The 24,582-nt window shown below is 29.6% G+C and overlaps 8 protein-coding genes across 8 annotated transcripts; 2 read left to right on the top strand and 6 right to left on the bottom strand.

Annotated features, from left to right (window-relative positions):
* Positions 1-399: 399 nt before the first annotated feature.
* Positions 400-3,721, bottom strand: OCT59_016513 (uncharacterized protein; the record flags this gene model as incomplete). The annotated part of the gene is made up of 6 exons (XM_066145752.1): positions 400-2,165; positions 2,238-2,968; positions 3,043-3,069; positions 3,162-3,515; positions 3,596-3,633; positions 3,705-3,721. The coding sequence occupies 6 exons, from the start codon at positions 3,719-3,721 to the stop codon at positions 507-509; spliced, it is 2,826 nt and encodes a 941-aa protein (XP_066003504.1). The 3' UTR covers positions 400-506.
* A 1,576-nt stretch (positions 3,722-5,297) lies between these two features.
* OCT59_016512 (uncharacterized protein) lies at positions 5,298-6,616 on the bottom strand (the record flags this gene model as incomplete). The annotated part of the gene is made up of 6 exons (XM_025321367.2): positions 5,298-5,477; positions 5,547-5,612; positions 5,680-5,859; positions 5,925-6,034; positions 6,106-6,329; positions 6,387-6,616. The coding sequence occupies 6 exons, from the start codon at positions 6,614-6,616 to the stop codon at positions 5,298-5,300; spliced, it is 990 nt and encodes a 329-aa protein (XP_025169096.1).
* Positions 6,617-11,566: 4,950 nt separating this feature from the next.
* On the top strand, positions 11,567-12,654 carry OCT59_016511 (uncharacterized protein; the record flags this gene model as incomplete). Its single annotated transcript, XM_066145751.1, has 3 exons — positions 11,567-11,749; positions 11,824-12,033; positions 12,115-12,654. The coding sequence occupies 3 exons, from the start codon at positions 11,567-11,569 to the stop codon at positions 12,652-12,654; spliced, it is 933 nt and encodes a 310-aa protein (XP_066003503.1).
* A 2,678-nt stretch (positions 12,655-15,332) lies between these two features.
* On the bottom strand, positions 15,333-15,734 carry OCT59_016510 (uncharacterized protein; the record flags this gene model as incomplete). The annotated part of the gene is made up of 2 exons (XM_066145750.1): positions 15,333-15,506; positions 15,666-15,734. The coding sequence occupies 2 exons, from the start codon at positions 15,732-15,734 to the stop codon at positions 15,333-15,335; spliced, it is 243 nt and encodes an 80-aa protein (XP_066003502.1).
* Positions 15,735-15,953: 219 nt separating this feature from the next.
* OCT59_016509 (uncharacterized protein) lies at positions 15,954-16,425 on the bottom strand (the record flags this gene model as incomplete). Its single annotated transcript, XM_066145749.1, has 3 exons — positions 15,954-16,058; positions 16,137-16,346; positions 16,423-16,425. The coding sequence occupies 3 exons, from the start codon at positions 16,423-16,425 to the stop codon at positions 15,954-15,956; spliced, it is 318 nt and encodes a 105-aa protein (XP_066003501.1).
* Positions 16,426-16,512: 87 nt separating this feature from the next.
* On the bottom strand, positions 16,513-17,978 carry OCT59_016508 (uncharacterized protein; the record flags this gene model as incomplete). The annotated part of the gene is made up of 3 exons (XM_025327880.2): positions 16,513-17,408; positions 17,483-17,506; positions 17,600-17,978. 3 exons carry the CDS (start codon positions 17,976-17,978, stop codon positions 16,513-16,515), a joined length of 1,299 nt encoding a protein of 432 aa, XP_025169097.2.
* Positions 17,979-18,530: 552 nt separating this feature from the next.
* On the bottom strand, positions 18,531-20,238 carry OCT59_016507 (uncharacterized protein). The gene has a single exon (XM_025333828.2). It carries the CDS (start codon positions 20,187-20,189, stop codon positions 18,555-18,557), a length of 1,635 nt encoding a protein of 544 aa, XP_025169098.1. The 5' UTR covers positions 20,190-20,238; the 3' UTR covers positions 18,531-18,554.
* Positions 20,239-21,793: 1,555 nt separating this feature from the next.
* OCT59_016506 (uncharacterized protein) lies at positions 21,794-24,500 on the top strand (the record flags this gene model as incomplete). The annotated part of the gene is made up of 1 exon (XM_025321368.2): positions 21,794-24,500. The coding sequence occupies one exon, from the start codon at positions 21,794-21,796 to the stop codon at positions 24,365-24,367; it is 2,574 nt and encodes an 857-aa protein (XP_025169099.2). The 3' UTR covers positions 24,368-24,500.
* Positions 24,501-24,582: the final 82 nt, after the last annotated feature.

The raw sequence follows: 24,582 nt of genomic DNA, 5'->3' as shown, positions 1-24,582 counted from the left end.
TAAGTTATTGAAAGTAGTTCTTATATAATGAGTGTAATGAATTAAAGATTTTATGATTTCTATTTTGACCTTGAATACTCACGTGATTTTTGATCGTGAAGATTCTTCACGGTTGCACCTATGATGATAAGACTGTATGTTCGAAGAACACAAGCAGTATTAGCGATAGAAAAAATTAGCTGTAGAATTTCTGGAAATGTAAGAGCAGAAATAATATGCTCTACTCCCTCAAAAACATATCATATATTTCTCTACCAATTTTCTACTTCGATCTTCGTAGTCCTGAATCGGTATCACGTGATTAATCGTTATCTTTATCACTAGAGAAAATCAAGCCACATTTATTTTTTTAACTCATGTATACTATTTTTTTATATGAGATTTTAGGTCTCCCTTTTTCAGTTTTCATATTTTGTATTGTCATATTGTTATGTTATTTATTACATTCAATAAAGCGCAATTTACATATCATGTAGTATAGAGGTACTATAAAAATTTTTTTACAATCATGAATTAAAACAGACAAATAATTTTTTGTGAAGATTCAATACTTTAGTACTTTTTCGCCTTTTTCTCGATTTGCTACCTTCTCCCCTCTTTTCATCTGCTTTTTCCTCTTCATCTCGCCTTTTTCTCGATTTGCTACCTTCTCCCCTCTTTTCAACTGATTTTTCCTCTTCATCCTTTTCCGCGGTACTCTTTAAAGCTTTTAGGAATTGCATATGATCTCCCTGAAAGACTTTTGACGCATTTCTTTTATCAATTAATCCAATGAGTTGTTCCTTCATTTGTTGCGTGACATTAAATTGATTTTTTGTTGATTCTCTTAAATCATAATCATATGACATATTTGTGACTAAATTAAATTTGTTGAATATATCAGCTGGGTAGGCAACCAATATGCCAATGGATCCATTTTCTTCACATAGTTTTGTTATTTTCTCAATGACAGGTTTATTCGTTTTCTCTGAAACTAATTTTCCGTTTATATTCCTATAAAACATTTTTGGATGAAGCGTACTGAGTACCTCCTCAATTACACTAACTGAATAACGCAGTTTCATTTGAACAAAAACAGGAACTCTAATATTATTCTCAAACTCAACGAAGAAAATTAAATCAGGACCACAAAGATTTTCTGGGAAATAAAATGTTGGTCGAGACTCGGATGGTTCACTAAAAAATTTATCTAGCGTGTAACCTGTAGTTGAGTTTGCCACTCGTGGTGTAAAAATGTTAGAAGATTTGACGATCTTTGGTGATCCCTTAAAATTATCAGGGATGTTAGTAAAAAATATCTGCAGATCCTCAATGTTATTCTGGCCATTGAAAATTCGCTCAAATTCCTCAGGTAAATACTTTTCCCATAGGAAGCCACAAGAACTTGGATTATTAACCATGGACATAATGTCAAGAATTCTCCTTGGCAGACAGTCCTTGTCTTTAAAAAAGTTGTAAGCACTAGTAAGAGCAAAAGGCTCGTCAACATAAGCAACTAAAATATCCTCATTTTCACTTGAAGAAGATAATAATGATAAATCAACACTTGAAGTACGCAACACTCTTTCATTAACTTTGTCTTTAAAGATTGGCTTTAGCTGAGTAATGGTTGGTGGCTTTACCTTCTGAAGATACCCAAAACCATATTCAATTATCTTCATTTGCTTGAAATTAGTGAATAAAAATGGTCCGCCAGAGTAATAGTAGGCAAGCGTTATACATAAACACAAATCAAGATTATTTACTGATGACACAAAATTAGGCCGTTCCATAGTAGAAATGTTGGATAGCTGGCGATACATTGATTGCTCACTATTACTGTTTGTTGTTAGCTCTGTCCAAAGTTTTTCAACAACATCATCAATCAAATTACCCATGATGATTCTTTCTATACAAGTAACAATGGGCCGAAATCGGCCACGAAAGTGACTATAAATATTTTCAATATTCTCTTCTGTTACCTTCAATTCTAACAGATCACTAATATATTCTTTAACATGAGCAATGTCCCTCCACTTCCCGAAATCTGTAAATTTATCTATGTCAAGATCCGGTTTCGCAATTCCTGTACTAGCAAAAACTTCATCAAGGGAAAGAAGTCCAAGTCCAGTACCACATGGAATAACACAATGATTTGTAAAAGATGGTGTCGGTCTTTTCAATGTCTAAACAATCGGCGACAAGAGTGAACGTTTGTCTATTTCATTATAACGTGATCGATACTTTCCATAAAGTACCATTTGAAGCGATTGTGCTTCATCAACGATAATAGGAAAAACAGTAGTTCCGTTAAGTTCCAGGATTTTTTGGTATAAATTATCAATGCATTGTTCCAAAGAGACTTGTGTGCAATTAACGAGTTTAAGCATAAGTGCACAAAATAAATCATCATTATATTTATACATGCCTCCGAATATGTTCTGGTAGGTCTGTAGCAAGAACCAGCGTTGTGGTTTGAATGTTGATTTTTTGATACACTCATTTAATATAAGTAGCCGAGAAAGAATTAAACAACGAACAATATGATCAGCATGTTGACGATTACTTTCAAAATCATCTGTTATCATATTATTCAGCCGTAGGTAACCTTCGATCGATTCAATGTCACACGAACCTCCATTTCCCTTGCGTAATGCTACAAAATAAAGTCCCCAATTACAACATAATAACTCATAACACGTTCTAGTTTTACCACACCCGGATGTCCCCAGCAGAACTAACAAGTTGTTTTTTGCTTTTTTCATTGCAGATTGAATTTTTGTAACCTGAGTATTTGGTTGATGGTCACCTCCGGGAAGATTATATAATAAAAGACTGGGTCGCCCTTTAAGAGTGGGTACAGGTGTTTTAAGTATTTCTGAATCAAATAGTGGCAATGAGTCATTTTTTTCTATGTACGTTTTGAGGAATTGACCGTGTCTACTTTCAAGGAATTCTTTAAAAATAGAATTAGGTTCACCCGGTGTCCCTGAAAAGTTACAAACAGTAATAAATTGAATAATATTATCAGGAAATCTTTCAGCTCGAAAAAAGATGCTGTACCTTGTGTAATGCCTCGCGAAACACCTGCTTTAACGCGGAAAAAAAAATGACATTAGATCAAACTCGATGAGATAACGCGAATTTCTTGTTCGAGAGGTAAACCATTGGGAGACACTTACCAGTGGTGGCGGGCGAAGATGGTGGTTGCACGATGATGTGGATGTGATTAGGTGAAAATACATAACCAACCGGAAAAATCGTTCTAATCAATTCACCTGGGCTCAAATCTTCACCAAGTTCTTGTTCAAGGTCAGTATCATTATGAAAATTCTCGTTAAGTATTTTTAACTTCTCATTATATTTTTTGAAAGGGGTTTCGAACTTCCATAGCCTCAGTTTATTAGCTTCATTGTTGTTGGGCAATATTTGTTTCTTGAGATGTCCAAAGGAGAATTTTTCAATAGGGACATCAACTCCTTCAACGCGGGTCGTTTCGCCAATGTCAACCGGAATGGCACTATTAATAGGAGTACCTAGAAAGTAACAATATAACGTAATGTCGGCCATATATCTGCAAACGCGGAAATCGAGAGTTAAAACTTAATAGGAGTACCTAGAAAGTAACAATATAACGTAATGTCGGCCATATATCTGCAAAAGCGGAAATCGAGAGTTAAAACAAGGTCAAAAAAATTAATAGTCCAGTAGTATAAAATAAAGACCTTTTTGGATTTGACATTGGACTGGCAGGTAGGGAATTTTCCTCGAATTTAGTTTGTACCCGGAACGGCGAACGGCGAAAGTATTCGAGATAGCGAAGAATAGTTCGACATTTTGATTATTTATCGTATATGTTTCCATAAACGGTTATTGACTAATTACTACGAACTGTGAGTCAGTAATACTACGAACTGAGTCAGCGATGTGTCAAGGAAATTACGAAAAAAAATTTATCAATCGAAAACCAGCCACATGTCACAATGTCACATGAGAGTGCCAATCAAAATAATTCCTGGTCGGCGAAACTAATGTTCTAGACAAGACTACGCAATATAAGATATGAATATTTCGGTTATTTACAAGGAAGCGACTCAGAGCTTGCAAAGCCAATATCTGTAAAACATTTTTTTTTGAAATATTGCGATTCACTTTTTTATATTAAAATCATATAAAAGGGTGAATCGCAATACCGCAACTAACTTTTTTTATAATTCCGATACCGCAATTCACTTTTTATATATAAAATCAATATAAAAAGTGAATTATAATACCATAACTCACTTACATTATATAAAATCATAGTTTCAGGTCAACAGGTCATTTAGGTTATATTGATGTTACAACCTGAACTGCAATTGCTAAACCCCTAATAAATTCAGAATTTGATCAACCTGTTTGGAACTCTAGTTAATATATGTACAGTATGACGCAATTTATATCACGTCAAGATCATTATAATGATTTAACTGACTGATGTATAAAAAACTCATAATCACTTTTCAGTAATCTCATCGTCCAAGTAATTAAGTATGATGTCATCCTGTCATTGTCCGGGTATAATGTATCCAATGTATCCAAATCATCTTCCTCGTCATAGTATCACATAGTATATTTCAATCATGAGATGAGTGGTTCAGATATTGTTAGAATTGTCTCAGACACATTAGTAATCATTTAGTTGCGTAATTATGTAATACTTCTTCTAGTTGATTATCTGATTCATCTCTTGAAGAAAATAGGAACTGTTTTAAGCGAGTTTTTGATTCAAATAAGGAAGAAGGGGAAACTTTAGATTATGTGTTTGAAACTATTAGACGTGAAATTCGTCAACTTACTGTAAAAAATTTTTATTGTGGCGGAGGGTATCCAAAGTTTAGAATAATAATATCAATTATGAGACGGAAAGAATTTAGTGATAGTTTAGATAATAATAAGAAGTAGCGGGGAAGGAACTGCCATCATATGGGTTAGGGTTCGGCAAATTCCTCCCTTAAAATCCTTCTCTCGTTTTTACTTAGCCAACCGACCCTTTCTCAATTTATTCATGAAACATAAAATAATTTTGATTGATTTTTTAAAATGTGCATGATTTTTATTGTAAGTAATATATTTGTGTATTTTTTAACGAAGCATAATAATAAGTAATAGCACATTAGTGCAAATTTTTTACATATCTATATTTTTAGCAGTGAGGAGAAAAGTGTGTATATTGTAAGAATCACATATGCGTATTAAAAGATGTGATAGAAATTATAAAAATTATGTGCAGTATTTCCTGTTCACCTTAACTTACTATTTTATAGATTATTACTACTCTACATGTTATCAAATATTTCTTGTTGAATATTATATAAATCGATAACTACATTATTCGTGATCGGTTGGCGAGGACAGCCTCTGTAAATACAACGTGGTGAAATATTCAAAGTACATGTTCCCGGAGCAGAGCATCCGTTATATGGTTGACTTCTTTTATCAATAGTTCCAAATTCAATCTACATAAAATGATATCGTGATTAAGCAAAACAGAAATCATCATCTGTCGTAAATATACTAATTCTTACTGTTTGAATTGGTAGGTGATTTCCACGTGCATTTCGAGGGCTTCTTTTATAACAGAATTTATAGCACTGCCGGGAACATAAAATGATTATTAGGCAAAAATAAGTGAAATGGCACCAAAGAATAATACTGAACTGTTAAACGGCGTAAAGGTGTTCCATTTTGATCCCAAATTGAATTCCATTTCCATAATTTTAACACAATGACATCTTCTACACGATTTGGGGCCAACCAGAATTGGATTGTCTTTTGGATTATACTTGCAAGACTTTGTGTATTGGCCACTTCAACGATAATGGTTGGCCAGGGATTACCCTACAAACAATTGTAAATTCAGATAGGTCTACGTATTTTCAATAATAGAATTCAGGAAACAATACCTCAGTATCGCACGGGTTCTGAGCTGGGTTAGGCAGAAGTTTTGGTACGAATGAAGCATCCGACTGTTTACTGTTTCCCCTGACCCTACGTTCTGGAGTAGCAGAACAAGCTGAATGCAAGAGAGTTAGGTTTATTAATATAATAATATATCTTAAAAAACAAACACTGAAAAATACATACTTGTTGATCCAACACATTTGACTTTGTCTCTCCTTGGCAAATTTGCAAAAGCAGACAAGAATTGTTCAGTGAATTCACCATGTGCGGATTCATGATCACGATTTGGCAACTCGATTATGACTACAGTTCCATCACGATATTCCCAGAATTTTGATGCATTCACACGCTCACATTTTTTTTCAAACTCTTCGTAACTTACATCTTCTACAAGGATCAGAGGGAGTCTAATAAAATGGAACAAATTTTAGCATGAACAGTAGGAATCGAATTTATGTAGTTACCTATTTTCGTCAATAATCTTGTAATATCCGTCTCTCCACCATTTTTTCTCTCTTCTATCGGCATTGTTGGTAATGACTTCTTCCACATTAGCATCAATAATTTCAATGCACTCCTTAAGCGCCAACTCATCCGCATCTTGATAATCTTTATCAGATAAGGAAGTCACTGAGCTTCTACGAGAACTTTGAGAAGAGACAGCTGCAAAAGTCTCAAATTCTGCTGTAAACATTTTTAGAGAATCAAAGGTATAGTAGATAGTTAACTAGCTATTATTGCTAATCTAAACGTGTTTTTATATGTAATTAGTTCCTTTATTTGTTTTAAACGAAAAAATGAAACGAGAGAAAGTTTATCGTGATTATATCCTATTATGACGAAATGTGATGTGATCATCTGAAATATGAATGATCTGTACGACATATGGATGAAACCTTTCCGAATTTATCATGATTAATAATGACCGATATAGAAAAAAAAAAAATAGAATTTATCAAAGATATGATATGCGATGAGTATATCAAAATTTTATTGTAGACCTTATAACTAAGATTTGGTCACGACATGGTTTCACATCGTCACAATAAGATTAAGTTGATCGTATGTATAAAGTTGATGCATATTAAGGAGATCATCACAGAAATCGTAAAGTTATGTTAAAGTTATAGTCAAGTTATATTAAATGTATATTTAAGTTATAGTCAAAGTGTATTAAATGTATATTAAAGTTATATTATGTAAATATTAAATAAATAGTACAATTATATTATTCAAAGTTGTAAATAAGTATTAAATGTGCATTAAAGTTATATTATGTAGATAGTAAATAAATAGTACAATTATATTAAAGTTATAGTAAAAATTATATCTTCGTAGTTGTAAATAAGTCATTAAGTAATAGTAAAGTTCCTATTCTAAGCTTATTAACCCTAACAATTAAACCCTAACAACCATACTGTACTTCTCATATTCAAAAAGGAGAAATCTGGCCGGAACCTGCGAAAATGTCATCAAGAGAAAGAAAATCAATGAAATGTTTCTTAAATAAAAATTACCAAAATTCATACTTCCCGAAGAATGGTCCAGTCAAAACTAAGTTCAAGTCTGTTGTCCAATTGTTCCAAATTCACCGCACCTAAAGAAAATCTAAGTCCAAGTCTAAAATAAAAAAATTCAAGTCAGTCAGTGCTAAATTCGCCACACCTAAAGAAAATAAAGCCCAAATCCATCTTTAAAACTTACAAAAAATAAATCAACAGTTGAATCGAAGCAACCCATGAAAAGAAAATTCGAATCCAAAGCCGCAGTTGAAATAAATCCACAAGAAAAAATTCTGAATCCAAATTCTGAGTCCGAATTCAAAGCTGAAGTCAAAGTCAAAGTTTCTAAATGGGCATCTTGGACCTACAAAAGAAAATAAACGGAACAGTTAGTTCGGCCATGTCTTCACGTGTAACACAAACCGGGTAGACAAAGGATCGTGGGAAGCATAAATTCCATAAATTCCATAAAATTCCGTTTTATACATAACTGTATTATAATATTATATTGTAATCTACTTAAAGTATTTATGAAAAATATTAGTTAAATATATTTGATTTTCAGATGTTAAGAAACCATTTACATTGCATTGTTTCCAACAGTTTTTCCAAACTTTTTATGTAACTCATTTTAAAATACGCCGAGCTTATACCATAAATAGCTCATTATTTAAGATTGTCCGAAAGCACAAAATATGATACAAATGATTTTTAACAGGTCTACATTCCGAATATAATGATGAAATTGAAATGTACTGGATCGAGTTCACTGCTATTTTTGACCAAAAAAGAAAAAAACAAAACCGTTCTCCTTCACAGATGTATAATATATTATCTGAGGAAATCGGATTCTTAACTTTCATTATATAATTTAAATTATTTCCAATCAGATTTATAATCCTAATTTTAGATTTAATTTCCTGTTAATTATAAATCTTTATAACCAAATATATTTTATTACATAAAATAAATTACTCTTGAGAGTTCTATATAATGTGCGACACTGGAAAAAAAATACCAAATTGAGATCACATGGCAAATAATTTGATAGGTAGAGGTGTAAGCGCAGGTGAACACAAAAAACTTCTCTATCAACCCTCAATATCTGAATGATTATACCAGCCTGTTCTTTTGAAGTAAAGTTGATTTTAAGGGAATATTAAAAAAATTAAAAGAATATAATTGGAATGTTAATTATACTCATGGAAAAAAAGTTTCAATTAAAGAGAATATTTGAGCGTCAAAATATATTTTTTTAAAATTTCATGATGATGTTTCCATAAAAGAGATTGATTTAGTAGGTTTACATATTGAATATCTGAATAACTCAAGAACTTCACTTAATTCAAATAACTCACAATCAAGCTGGCACAGCAGTTGGGATTACTAGAAAATAATGATAAAAAGTTAATTATCGAATTTCATATTAATGATGTAATTCGAATTTTCTTTTTGATAACTTTTTACAATTTTAAGAAATCAAGAAACATATTGAAAAAGCTTGTAATTTACGAACAGTAAGAAAATTGAAATACAAAGATAATAATGAGAAATATAATCAAATATTTTCAATGAATTGGATTTGATCATCCTACGTGTTTAATAAATTTTTATAACCACATTTATTATTCACCACATTTATTACGTATTTATGCATTTTTAAAAATTTCGATAAAGATAAATCATCAAAATTTAAATAAACAACAATCATTAATGTATAATATATACTTTGTGGTGTTTTTATAAATTGGTTCACTATTATTCTTGATAAATCAATGAAAAATATCTGGGAATCTGGGATGAAAAAAACAATCAATTTTTGATTTCTACATTCTTTTTGGTCAATAATCATTATACTTTCGAAAATTTACAAACATTCCCATAATGAAAAGTAAACTTACTTTTGTTTATCAAGGCAAACTGCAAAAAAAGGTTCCTTCAGAATTTTCATTAAATTGTTGATATTCAAAAGCATTTGATGGCATAATTTTTGGTCGTACTTTTTTTTTTGATTTTATTACTTTTATGTAAGGTAAAAAGATTTGCTAATACTGTATATTCAATATATTCAATATAATTACGTAGTCGAATAAATTTTTTAAATCCTAATTTTTTCTTAAATAAAAATGAATAAATAAATGATGTTTCTATTTAATAGTTACACTTACTATATTTATCAGTATGATGTTTAAATTATTTTTTTAATTATTATATAATTAATTCCATCTTTTCTCACATGTAATTCTTATTGTCTAGGGAGGTAAATATTTTAATGATAAATTTCAGGAGTTGAGAGAAACATATGATGCTATCAAAGAGGGAGGGAACGCCAATATACAACAAGTAAAATGTCTAGTAAATTTGCCCCATTGTTATATGAAAAAAAACATAAAATACAGGTTGTAGCCTGCTACATCATGGCGATGATATTTATACGTTTTTACAAGATAGTCCGTTGAAAATTATATACTAATTATAAAAACAAAAAAGAATAAGTAAATTAAGTTGGTAGTACAATACATAATTTATCTTGTATTGATTACATTGTCTTCCATAAAAAAAAAAATTCTGTTATGAAATAGGCAAGTAGCCTAGTACATAAATCATTACATTTCCATACTTAGTCAAATACTACGACCGAACAATTTGCGTAACAATTAACTGATCAAGAGTCTATTTTATTATTAATAATGATGAACTCGGACAAACTTTCCCAAAATTTCTCTCTCACTTCTTATCGTTTAAATAATTGTCTCCTAAATGATGGTGTCAATAAATTGTTTAATCCTAGGAAAGACTTCTTTTGCTGATACTTTTGCGGTTAACATTGCTAAAGAAAGCGACATACTTGGTTCTTTGATCAAATTTGATGATTTAAAGATTTCAGACCTCAAGTATCTTATCTATAATCTTTTCAATAAGGAGATTAATGATACTAAGTTTAATTATAAGAATATTGGCCTTTGGAAGGTTGACATCGCTTACGATCAAAATTACATGCTTGAATATGTTACTACCGAAGATGATATTAAATTAAAACTTGGGGGCGAGCTGTTGATACCCATCTTCTTGGTTAAGGAATTTCTTGAAAATCTTATCCAGAGTAATATTCACGTCATCGTACAAGTGCCCGCTGCTGCCACTACTGGTAAGTGTCTCCCAATTTTTTACCTCTTGAACAAGAAATTTTGCAATAAGAACATATTGATTTGGTCTGATCTCATTTTTTTTCATGTTAAAGGTTCTCATAAACGCTTGAAGATGAGTAAGTTGCACATGATTAAAGTTCATTAAGCGTTGTTTCGTGATTTTCCAGACCTAACGTTTTTTTTTGTGTAGCCCGCTGCTTCTGTTCTTCTAGCCGTCTAGACCCGGAAAACAACTTTTATATTAAGCCTAAAGAACTTGTTGAGAATCTAGGTAGTCGCATCGTTGAGGGCAAGTTCTGTCTTTTTCATGGACATCGACAAAGTGGCAAAACGACTACTGCTTGGGAACTGAAACGTTGGATTGAAACTAATAGCAAATATACAGTTTGTTATTTAAACTTTAACAGCGGAATTGTAACTAATGAAGGTCTTTCTGAGTTCTGGCAGTCCATATTATTCAAATTGAAGTCTATTATGCCTGCTTTTGTAAATAAAGCGATTTACTCTCCTTTACTGAAAGGAAAAATAGGAGCAAGTGCTTTTGAAGAACTTTTTAATAAAAACAATACATTATTGAGAGATATAATATTGATTATAGATGAAGCCTCAAAACTAATTAATGATAACGACGAAACTTCATGGCTAATTCTTAAAGAATTTATAGCTTCTTTGAGGGTTTTTAGAGACCAAAGAGGAGATATTTCCATTGTACATTCTGTAGTGCTTATCGGCACTGAGGTCATTAAGGATTTTCTGTTTGCTCGAGCTCGACAATCAAGGAATTCTACTTCGGAAATTTCACCATTTTCAGCTGAGGGTGTCTTCAATTCAGCTCAGTTTACTAATTTAGAGGTCAAGGATCTTCTTGCTCAATATGCTGAGGATAATAAGTTTGAAATTGATGTAGACAATATTTTTGCGGATGTTTACTCTTTTACCCTTAGACACAAGAGTCTAGTCGGTGCCTGCTACTATTATTTTGAGCAAAAAATCATGTCTGGAGCTATCAAAGTAACTCTCGATGACTGGGAGAAGCATGTTCCAATTCTGTTACCTCAATATATAAAGGAACTAGCAACATATAAATCCATTGTTCAATGTCTTGAAACCCTCAGTGAGAACAAAAGGAAGATCCTTGGGGAGGTCCTTCGCTACAGAGATAAGAAAGTTTCAATGGTGAAGTCTAGTTACTTTTGTTGTCAGATTTTGTAGATGTATTATTATATTATTCACTTTTTTTTTCCACTTAGGACGAAGATGATGTTAAATTCCTTCTTGCAGAAGGAATGGTTATTGTAATTTCAAACTATGGAGATGGAACGGGTCTTATTGGGTGTGCTGCACCTATTCTCCGTACCATCATGCTTTCCAGCATACGTGGGCCCAAGATCGTGCCTAGTTTACTACCTACCAATGCAGATCATATTGATCCCAAATGGTTGTTGGTACGCACTATTGAGGTAAATTGTTGTTCTAAGTTATTTATTATTAGTAATGAAACAGTTTGTATATATTTATTAAGAAGTACTTTGAAATTTCAGAACCTGTCTATCCACAATATTTTCTATGAAAAAACCTTCAATGCTAACAATGAGCCATCTGAATACGCCTTTCAAGCCGAATTTCTCGGTGTTTTCAAACAACTGATCTCCATTGCCTATCCATCTCTTGAATATTGTGTTCTTCCTGAGGTCAAAGAGCGTGATGAAGGAGGTCGACGTTGTCAGCGTCTGGATATTCTCATTCGTAATAAAACCTTGCCTGTTTATGGCTTTGAACTCTCTGTTGCAGCAAGCGAGACTGTATTTGATAATCACCTTGAATGTTCTGAATATTATTCTTCCATCCATAATTGCGATAAAATGTATGCAATTGATATCAGCCCTAGTGAAAAGCATGCTAACTACTTCGGAAAACAAAATTACGAAAAGGTGATTCCTGTTCACGTGATCTATAATCTGAGAGATGGCAAGGCAAAACTAGTGTATGGGAGCGGCAATAAGGAAGAAGTTTCGATTACCGGGATAAAGTGGCAAGTGATGTGGGCTAATATTATAGAAAGAAAATCCCGAACAGTTTAAAATTTAGTATATCGTGAGTATATTTTATTGTTGAATTATTTCAGATAATTTTTTCCAAAATATTAAGATACTTTTAATAACATTTCCAGAAATTAATGGTGGGACAAAAGTACATGAAATTTATAATAAACTAATGGTAATCAGTAGCAAAATAAATATTATCTATTTTATGTTCTAAAGTAAAATTTTTTATCCAAGAAACCAAACTTGTTGAACATTTTGATAATAATTTAATATACTATTTTCAATCCTCCGGTGAATTGCCATACAGGTAAAAACCAATATATCGGGTATCAGATATGACGTATCGTGATATGTAGTATTACGCAAAATCGGTACCCGATATACGCTGTAAGATATACGTAAATATATATATCATATACATATCGGGTACCGATACGTATACGATATGTATATGATATGTAAACGATATATATATTTACACATATCTTACACATATCGGGTACCCGATTTTCTGCATTAATACTACACATATCGGGTACATATCTGATACATATCTGCTACCCGATATATTGGTTTTTGACTAATGCAAATAATTATCAAGTTTTTTCATAATATTATTTTGTATACGACCTTCATACTTTATTTTGTTCAAAAATACACAAATCAATTTTTTTATTTATCTTTGTTCAAATACAAAATGTATAATATGTCAAAATGGATACTGGTGTCTAAAATGTCTTTAAAATTTTTATAGCCGTCTCACTAAAGTTTCCCGATAGTTTCACAAATTATGTGTCAGTCGGTTATTTTATTTTATTTTATTTACAGCTGTTTTCAGGACAAAATAAATTTTTGAACCCGCTGATCGGTTCAGTTGTTATTCAAATCTGGATCACGTGCCCAGCTAAAAATACCGGATCGGCGGGTCGGCGCCTCGGCAGTCGGGTTCAAAAATTTATTTTGTCCCGGGTCTTATGAAAACAGCTGTAAAAGGAAAATAGATTCAAGGTATTGTTTTGCTAGGTATACGACAGTTATACGACATCCTGTATAACCCTAACCTCAAACAATCAGCTCCACCCTTCGATGCCTTCGATGTACACACTATGATTTTGGCATCGATCATGTGACTTATCGATCCGATTTACTGATCGATAATCTTTTTTTTTTAAATTCGATAAAAAAAAAAATCTTTACTTACGAACCACCAGACTTCGTAAGGTATATTTTTTTTTTAAAAAAAAAGTGAACAGTTCGTTAGAAATGTTTCTTAATACATTTAGAAAAATAGAAATAAAAAAAGTGTTTCTGTAATAAAAAAGATGTTTTGTTAAAAATGTTTTTTTAATACAATTAAAAGAATAAAAAACCTACCTTTCAAAAGTCCAGTTCATCGTTTTATTAGACAACTTCTTGGAATTAGACGAACTGTACTTTACAGACAGGTATGTAAGTAGGGCAACGTGCATGCATTTTTTTTAAAAGTTTTTTTTTTGAATAATCAGATCAGAAAGTTCTATAATAGGGTCGCCCTTTTACACTTGGTAACCTCGGTGTTTTATTCATGTTCTCTTATTTTTTGTAGATATCGGACGTTCAGCTTTGGACTTCGGACGTTAACTTCTCGGACTCCGGTGACATTGGGATCTTCTTTTGTAGCTTGTAGGTCGGCATCTTTGAATAAATTGAAAATTTCAAAACTTTTTAAATTTTTTATTTGTTTATTTTTTTTTGCAGATATTAAACTTTTTGAATTCTAGACGATATGATCGGTAAGTTTCAAAAGCAAAGTTTCAAAGTTTTGAAACTTTGAATTTTATTAATTTTTCTTTTCTTTTTTTTGAAGGTACCAGTAACCTAGCTTTCCAGATTCTGAACGGATATGATTGGTAAGTTTTGAAAGTTTAGTTTACTTTCAAAACTTTTTATTAAATTTTTTTTGTTTTGTTTTGAAGAAACTAACCATTTCTTCTTTTATCTATTTTGTAGGAATCATTTTCGAGATTTGAGTCAGTTTCGAAGTTTCTCTTCGAAACTTTTTTTAATTTTTTTTTAAATTAATTTTTTTTATTAATATCTTTTTATTGTAGGTTGTACTTTCTGGACACGAAGATTGGTTAGCTATGGTAAGTTTCGAAGTTGCAACTTTGAAACTTAGTTTCTTTTGGTTTTTTTTTAACGAAATGTCAACTAACGTTTCGTATCTTTTTTTTTTGTAGGTTCCGTTCGGTATTTTGGATTAATCCTTGGTAAGTTTCGAAGTTATAACTTTGAAACATTTTTTTATTTTTTTACTTAGAAACGTTAACAGAAACGCTAAATTTTCTTTTTCTTTGTTTTTTTTGTAGGTTTCGAAGGATTCTATTAGGAATGTTGGAATTTGAAAATGGTGAGTTTTTTTGTGAAATTTTACCATTTTTTCTTTTTTTACAGAAAGAAATGTTGATTAATGTTTCTTTCTTTTTATTTTTTTTTTATTTTTAATAGAAACATTTAGCTAATATTTTTGATTAATTAGATTAGTATAGATTTAGTAGAACTTTAGTATAGAATGTTATAGATTGTTATAATGTAATTTAATAAATAATTTAATAAAATAATTTGTTATTCAATAACATTTAACATTTAATATAAATAATAAAATATTATTAAACCTGGGAACTCCATTCCAAAAAGTATACGCCTTTTCATAGTCATAATTTATACTAAAATCTTCAGGTCCATTTAATAAAAGGAGTAAGTGAAAATTTAATGTCTGAATCAACATTTTCAACAATACCATTTGAAACTGGACCCACCAAAGCTAATTCAACAAGTTTTGTTAAATTAGGAAACTGATTATGAAAACTAACATTATTATTAAAAATACGACACCACGTTTCAATAAACTGAAAAGCAAATCAAGTACATATATATCTTCTATAATATTAACCCTACATCATTTGCCACTTTATCCCGGTAATTGAAACTTCTTCCTGATCATCGCTCCCATACACTAGTTTTGCCTTGCCGTCTCTCAGATTATAGATCACGTGAACGGGAATCACCTTTTCGTAATTTTGTTTTCCGAAGTAGTTGGCATGCTTTTCACTAGAACTGATATCAATTGTATACATTTTATTGCAATTATGGATGGAAGAATAATATTCGGAACATTTGAGGCGATTATCAAATACTGTCTCGCTTGCTGCATGCAACAAAGAGTTCAAAGCCATAAACAGGCAAGGTTTTATTACGAATGAGAATATCCAGACGCTGATGACGTCGACCTCCTTCATCACACTCTTTGACCTCAGGGAGAACACAATATTCAAAAGATGGATAGGCAATGGAAATCAGTTGTTTGAAAACACTGAGAAATTCAGCTTGAAAGGCGTATTCAGATGCTCATTGTTAGCATTGAAGGTTTTTTCATGGAAAATATTGTGGATCGACAGGTTCTGAAACAAAGTACTTCTTAATAAATATATACAAACTGTTTCATTACTAACAATAAATAATTTAGAACAACAATTTACCTCAATAGTACGTGCTAACAACCATTTGGGTTCAATATGATCTGCATTGGTAGGTAGTGAACTAAGCACGATATTGGGCCCACATATGCTGGAAAGCATGATGGTATGAAAAATAGGTGCAGCACACCCAATAAAATCCGTTCCATCTTCATAGTTTGAAATTACAACAACCATTCCTTCTGCAAGAAGGAATTTAACATCATCTTCGTCCTAAGTGAAAAAAAAAATGTGAATAATATAATATAACACATCTACAAAATCTGACAACAAAGTAATTGGACTTTACCATTGAAACTTTCTTATTTCCGTAGCGAAGAACCTCCTCAAGGATCTCCCTTTCGTTCTCACTGAGGGCTTCGAGACCAATAACAATGGATCAATATTTTGCTAGTTCCTTTATATATTGAGGTAACAGAATTGGAACATGCTTCTCCCAGTCATCGAGAGTTGCTTGGATAGCTTCAGACATGATTTTTTGCTCAAAATAATAGTAGCAGGCACCGACAAGACCCTTGTGTCCAAGGGTAAAAGAGTAAACATCTGCAGCAATATTGTCTACATCAATTTCAAACTTATTATCCTCAGCATATTGAGCAAGAAGGTTCTTGACCTCTAAATTAGTAAACTGAGCTGAATTGAAGACACCCTCAGCTGAAAATGGTGAAATTTCTGAAGTAGAATTCTTTGATTGTTGAGTTTGAGTAAACAGAAAATTCTTAATGACTTTAGTGCCGATGAGCACTACAGAATGTACAATGGAAATATCTCCTCTTTGGTCTCTAAGAACCCGCAAAGAAGCTATAAAATCATTAATAATTGGCTGTGAAGTTTCGTCATTATCATTAATTAGTCTTGAGGCTTCATCTATAATCAAGATTATATCTCTCAATGATGTATTGTCTTTATTAAAGATTTTTTCAAAAGCACTTGCTTCTATTTTTTCTTTCAATAAAGTAGAGAAAACCACTTTATCTACACAAGCAGACATAACAGACTTCACTTTGAAGCATACGAACCGCCAGAACTCAGAAAGACCTTTATTAGTTACAATTCCACTGTTAAAGTTTAAATAACAAACTGTATATTTGCTATTAGTTTCAATCCAACGTTTTAGTTCCCAAGCAGTAGTTGTTTTGCCACTTTGTCGATGTCCATAAAACAGACAGAACTTGCCCTCAACGATGCAATTACCTAGATTCTCAACAAGTTCTTTAGGCTTAACATAAAAGTTGTTTTCTGGGTCTAGACGGTTAGCAGGACAGAAGCAGCGGTCTACACAAAAAAAAATGTTAGGTCCAGAAAATCATGAAACAACACTTAATGAACTTTAATCATGTGCAACTTACTCATCTTCAAGTGTTTATGAGAACCTTTAACATGAAAAAAAATGAGATCAGACCAAATCAATATGTTCTTATTGCAAAATTTCTTGTTCGAGAGGTAAAAAATTGGGAGACACTTACCAGCAGCGGCAGCAGCGGGCATTTGTACGATGACGTGAATATTACTCTGGATAAGATTTTTAAAATATTCCTTAACCAAGAAGATGGGTATCAACAGCTCGCCCCCAAGTTTTAATTTAATATCATCTTCGGTAGTAACATATTCAAGCATGTAACTTTTATCGTAAGCGATGTCAACCTTCCAAAGGCCAATATTCTTATAATTAAACTTAGTACCATTAATCTCCAAATTATAGATAAGATACTTGAGGTCTGAAATCTTTAAATCATCAAATTTGACCAAAGAACCAAGTATGTCGCTTTCTTTAGCAATGTTAACCGCAAAAGTATCAACAAAAGAAGTTTTTCCTAGGATTAAACAATTTATTGACATCATCATTTAGAAGACAATTATTTAAAGCAATAAAAAAGAAAGAAGTGTTAAAGAAAGAAGTGTTAAAGAAAGAAGTGTTTAAGCGATAAAAAAGAAAGAAGTGTTAAAGAAAGAAGTGTGAGAGAAATTTTGAGAAATTTTAAGGATATATATATATATTTGTAAAAACCTTTCCGAATTTATCATGATTAATAATGACCGATATAAAAAAAAAAATAGAATTTATCAAGATATGATGAGTAGTACAGTATATCATGAGTATTTGTTAATTGTTATGGAATGTTATGGAATAATATGTACGAGATCAACCATATGAATACTCTCACAGTCATACTGATTCACGCGTGAAGTTAGGGGTAAGGAAAGAAAGGAGGTTAAAAAAAAAATATTAAAAATATTATAGAACAATCTATCATCGTAAATTATTGTACCTTATAATTACAAGTCCGCGCCAATGCTAATTTGAATGGAATATTTATTTTAATAAAAATACGGTACCTATACATACATATATATATATATATAATAATAATAATAAATAATAATAATAAATAATAATAATAATAATAATAATAATATTTTTTATGATAAATAATTAATATCCAATTCATCAGATGAAATAATATCTACACCTTGATCTTTTAAATAACCAATAACTTCCAATTCATCATTCGTCCAATCAAAATCACGATTATAAAATTTATTAATTCCCAAAATTTTCAAAGAATTATGAATCTTTTGATAATTATTAACATGTAATAAATAATCTTTTCTATTATTATTATCAATATAAATGATCCATTTTTTAAAATTTGCTTTACAATTAATAATAAAATATTGAAAAGAAGATAAATCAATATTAAAATCCAAAATTAAATATTCAACAAATAATAAATGATCAGCCAAAATTTCTACTAAATTTACAATATTAACAACACCATCGTAAATCTCAATTTTTAAAGTTTTTAATAAATTAAAATGACAAATAATTGGAATAATTAAATCTAAAGATTGATCAGAAAAAATTTTAATATTTAAAGAATTAATATAAGGACAACAAAGTTTTACCGCATTAATAGAATCAGGAGTAATAATATTTAAAGATAATTTGAGTAAAGATTTACTACAAAAAGAATTTAACATGACAACCATAATATTTGATAATTTTTTCCCATAATCCTTAAGTAAATCATAATAATAATCTTCATCATGCCATAATTTTAATTGTTTAAAATTAAATTTCTTATTATAAAATAAGGATTGTAAAACGAAACCTCTACATTGAACAAATTCAAGATTTTCTAAATATTCTAATTTTGATAGAAAAGATAAATCAATTAATTGAAAATCCAAACTCCTAAATAATAATTGTTTTAAAGTTTTAGAACGAAATTCCAAAGCGTGTATAACTTTTTCAACATTCTCCTTTTCAATATAATTATCAGTATAAGTATCTATTAAAATTCTTTCTAATGGTTGTAATTTAATAATATCCAAAAATGGTTTTGTTAAAGCATTACTTAAATTTGATATCCAAAATTCACAATTAATTATACAATTACAAAATTTTGATACATTAGATAAAAATTCAATAGTATTTTGATATCTCTTATCATCATCAACCAAATCAAAATAAACTTCTATACTTAAAGATGTTAAATTTGTTATTCCAGGTTTATAAATTGTAAAAATTGAAAATTTTGGTAAATCAATATAATAATTTCTTGAATTTATAAATAAAACAAATTCTTGTAAATTTGATCCTTTTCTCATAATCATATTATAAATAATACTTGTTAATTTTCTAACTTTAGAATCTTTATTATTATTATTATAATAATCTTGATTATTATTCTTGATATTTTTATTGGATGATTTGGATTTAATCCATGAATTAATATGATTTACGCAATAATCATGATCAATTTTTCTAATAAATCTTCCATATTCAAATAATGGTGGTGTATTATTATTTATTTCAAAATATATTAAACATGATTTTAATGATGAAATTTCTTCATCATTAAGACATGAAATTAATGTATTTATTAATGAACATTTATTAGGAATTGGTGGTATAAAAGGGTCTCTCCAAATTAAAGGAATGGAAAATTTACAATAATATCTATTAACTAATAAACATTTATATAATGTTTTATAATCAAGAAAAAATAATATATTATTAAAACATTCATCTGGTAATAAAGATAAAGTCATTCTTTTAATGTTTTTTATTTTTTGAAGGGGAAAGTTTTTTTTTTTTTTCGCCAAAAAATTGCTCATGTTACCACATTTTTATCTCTGTTTTGGTGATACAGTTTTAGTATACGGAGTGTGATTCCGATGCCGATTATAATGTAACACAATTATCTGTGCATTGCTTGCATAATGTTCAACACAAATCGAATTTTAATTATTTTAAAAAATCTCGTAAAAAAAACTTTATTATCAAATTAAATTTAAATACATTTCGTTACGCGTTTAAATTCAATTAATTTTATCATATTTAAAATGGTAATTCAAAAGAAATTATCTTTTAATTTATTATTTTTTGATTATAAAAATTTAGTTATTATAATAAATCATTATTTTCATAAATATGAATTGAATCAATCTAATATTTACAAAAAAAAATTACTTATTTTGATATTTATATTATTCATATTTGAAATAATTTGAATAATAAAAAAAAATTCATCTTTTAATCAAATATATTATGTATTAAATCTTTGTTTAAATATAATCATATGATTCTTAACTTTCCTAATCATTTCATTAAAAGATGGATTTAATTCATTCAATTCGAAAAAGATACTAATCGAATGGAGAAAGAGCACCTGCGCCAGTTTTTGTTCCATGGCGCAGCTTATAATGAGGTGTGACAACTCACCTGTGATGAGTGAGAGTGTGACATGAGTTACCACTTACCATGACGCCATGTCTTCACGTGTAACACAAACCGGGTAGACAAAAGGATCGTGGGAAGCATAAATTCCATAAATTCCATAAAATTCCGTTTTATACATAACTATATATTATAATATTATATTGTAATCTACTTACAGTATTTATGAAAAATAGTTAAATATATTTGATTTTCAGATGTTAAAAAAACCATTTACATTGCATTGTTTCCAACAGTTTTTTCAAACTTTTTTTTTGTTGGTTTATGTAACTCATTTTAAAATACGCCAATATTCGCCGAGCTTATACCATAAATAGCTCATAATTTATTTAAGATCGCCCGAAAGCACAAAATATGATACAAATGATTTTTAACTTTCATTATATAATAATTTAAATTATTTCCAATCAAATTTATAATCCTAATTTTAGAAGTCTTGTGATATTTAGTTTATTTAATTTCCCGTTAATTACAAATCTTTATAACCAAATATATTTTATTACATAAAATAAATTACTCTATTGAGAGTTCTAAAAATGTGCGACACTGGAAAAAAAATACCAAATTGAGACCACATGGCAAATAATTAGAGTATTTAGAGATTACCTTTATAATCTATCCAAATTTAGAATAAAAGTTTTCAATTTTGTATTAGCGTTGTCATATCCCCTTGAGTACAAAAACATTAGGTACAAAAAAAAAGTATATAAATAAGGAATAGAGTCAACTTTTTAATGTAAAAAGAATAAAATTTTAATTTTTTATTGTTTTTTTCTTCTCTCCTTTTTTTTTTAAAAAAAAAAATATTCAAATTCCTAAATTATATAAATTAATATATTATTAAAGGGGATTTAATATATACATATACTGTATTAACATATTTTTTACCATTTCACTTTACTCCTTTCACTTTATCATGGCTGAGATAATCACAACCGATAATCAAATAAATCTCGAAGGTTTTAACAGAGATGATAATTTAGAAGAAATACAATCTACTGAATCTACTGAATCATCATCAATAAACGAGGTCAATAAAGGAAAACAAAAAGAAGTAATTTCTATTTCTACTGAAGATATTAAATCAACTTCTACAAAAGAAGTAAAAATTAATTCTGATGGAGAAAATGAAGAAATAAATGATTTGATACAATCAGATATTGTAGAAGTGTTAACAGAAGTACAAGTTTATACAGCTCAGTCATCGCCTTCATCATCTTCGTCATCATCATCATCATCAAATAATAATAATAATAATAATAATAATAATAATAATAATAATAATGTGACAATCGAAAATTATTCTCCAACCACAACACCAATAACTTCGTCAAATAATAATATGATATTTGAAAATTATTCACATAACACAACGTCTCTATCATCATCTTCTTCTTCAATTACTCAAAAAAAATCATCCAATATTAATCGTAGTAGGTATGCCGGATTAAATGATATAGATATTCGAAATTACTTACAATTTACGGCTGCAATGATAATGGGAGTTTCACTAAAAGAACTAGATGATCATACTACTTCTTTAATGAAATTAGGAATGGACTCTAATACTTTAAAATTATTTTTAAAGAGAATAGCTGATATTCTTCCATCATTCATTGAACTTCCTGACAATTTTATTGAAGATAATTTATCAATTGATTTAATAACGCAATTTATATTAGATATAATGTCAGGTGGTGGTGAAAATTCTTATAATAAGAAAAAACAAAAGTTACCAAACGAATTAGAAGAAGATCAAGAAAAATTACAATGTTTAGTTGAAGATTTAGTTGATAAACATACTTTGTATATAAAAGAAAATTATACTCAACAATCAACTGAATCAAGTGATACTCAACAATCAAGTGATACTTCAATTAAAGTTGGTTTGAAAGAATTGTTTATTGAACAAAAAGTTTTTTTATTGACAGGTGCAACAAGATTTTTGGGTGCTCATATACTTAACATTTTATTGTGTCATTCTGATTCAATTATATATTGTTTGGTTAAAAGAAAGAAAGCTCAAAGTCCAAAAGCATCATTAAAACGTGCATTCTTACGTTATGGTTTTGATAGTTCTTTAATTGATTCAAAACAATTAATAGCTTTATCATCTAATTTATCAGAACCATATTTAGGTTTAACTGTACAACAATATGAAGAAATATCTCAAAAAGTTACTTCAGTAATACATGGAATTTATTCTATTTCAATATCTTCAAAATTTTCTAATAATAATAATATTAATAATATATTAATTCATTATGAAAATAATTTTATATTAGGAACTGCAAATTTATTATTATTTAGCGCACAAAAAGAATTTCATTTTATATCTTCATTGGATTGTTGTTTAAATGGACCTTGGGAAAAAGTTCCTGAAGGAATCATTCCTCTTAAAGCTTCAATTACAACAGGGGATGGTTATGGATTAACAAATTTAATATTAGAAACAATTTTAATTAACACTTTTGATTATTTACAATTAGAAAGTGTTAGTATAATAAGAACATCTCAACTTACTTGTAATTCGAAAAGTGGTGTTTGGAGTCCAAATGATATGATACCTTTATTATTAAGAAATGCTGGTATAACTGGGAGAATTCCCGTATTTGAAGAGAAATTAGATTGGATTCCGGTAGATATTGCCGCAAAATCTATAGTAGATTTAGTTATAACTGAAAATCGACTTAGTAGAGTTGAAGTTTTTCACGTATCAAATCCAAATTCTACAATTACGTGGAAAAATTATTTGGATATTTTAGAAGAATCTGCTGGAATGAAATTTCAAAGGATTGAATTAGAACAATGGTTAGAAAAACTTGAAGGTGGTGTTACTGATGGAATTTATGATGAAGGAAATTTCATGATTTTGAATGAATATTTTAAGAGATATTTGAATAATACATCAACAGTACGTGCCATGTTAGATATAGTAAACACAAAATCACGAACTTATATATTAAGTAAATGTCCTCCATTAAATGAGGAGTTAGTAACATTAAATATTGATTGGTTAAGAAATACTGGAAATCTATCTGAAATTGCTTCACCTCCAACTACCACCACGGAAATAACTTCCAAAAAAATGACAATTTCTGATTCTTCAGATTCTATAGACGCGAACGAAAAACAAGTTCAACCCAGAAACAAAATAAATAAATTAAAAAAATCAAAAATTGAAAATGAAGGAAGTATATGGAATTTATTATATGTTACTATACCTTTAATGATATTCTTTTTTGTTATTGATATATTATGGAGTATTGTATCAAAAAGTTTTTTTGAAGTTTCCATTATCGCTGGATGGATTGCAACAGTTATCTTTGTTGATGATAATAATCAACAACAAAATGTTGCTGATGCTAGCGAAGAATTATTAAACGATATTGATAGGATTGAAAGGGAATTTAGAAATCACAAAAGAAATTCTGTAAATGGAAAAAGAAGAATTGTTTTCAGGAAGAGAGTTTCTCGAAACATTGAATAATCATAATTTTTGTTTTTATTTATAATAATACTATTTCTTTTTAGAGATTTTGAAGATTTGTATTATATTTTTTTTTTATATATTTCAATAAAATTTTTGTGTATAATATACAAATTGGATCAAATAACACGTAAGCTGACTACGCTGTGTCAAATGTTTTATTTTTTGATCGCCAATCTACGAGATCTACAGGGTGTTTTTTTGATATCAATTGA

The sequence above is a fragment of the Rhizophagus irregularis genome, chromosome 25 (assembly GCF_026210795.1).
Source record: "Rhizophagus irregularis chromosome 25, complete sequence".
NCBI lineage: Eukaryota > Fungi > Glomeromycota > Glomeromycetes > Glomerales > Glomeraceae > Rhizophagus > Rhizophagus irregularis.
This window is presented reverse-complemented; position numbering and strand designations above follow the sequence as displayed.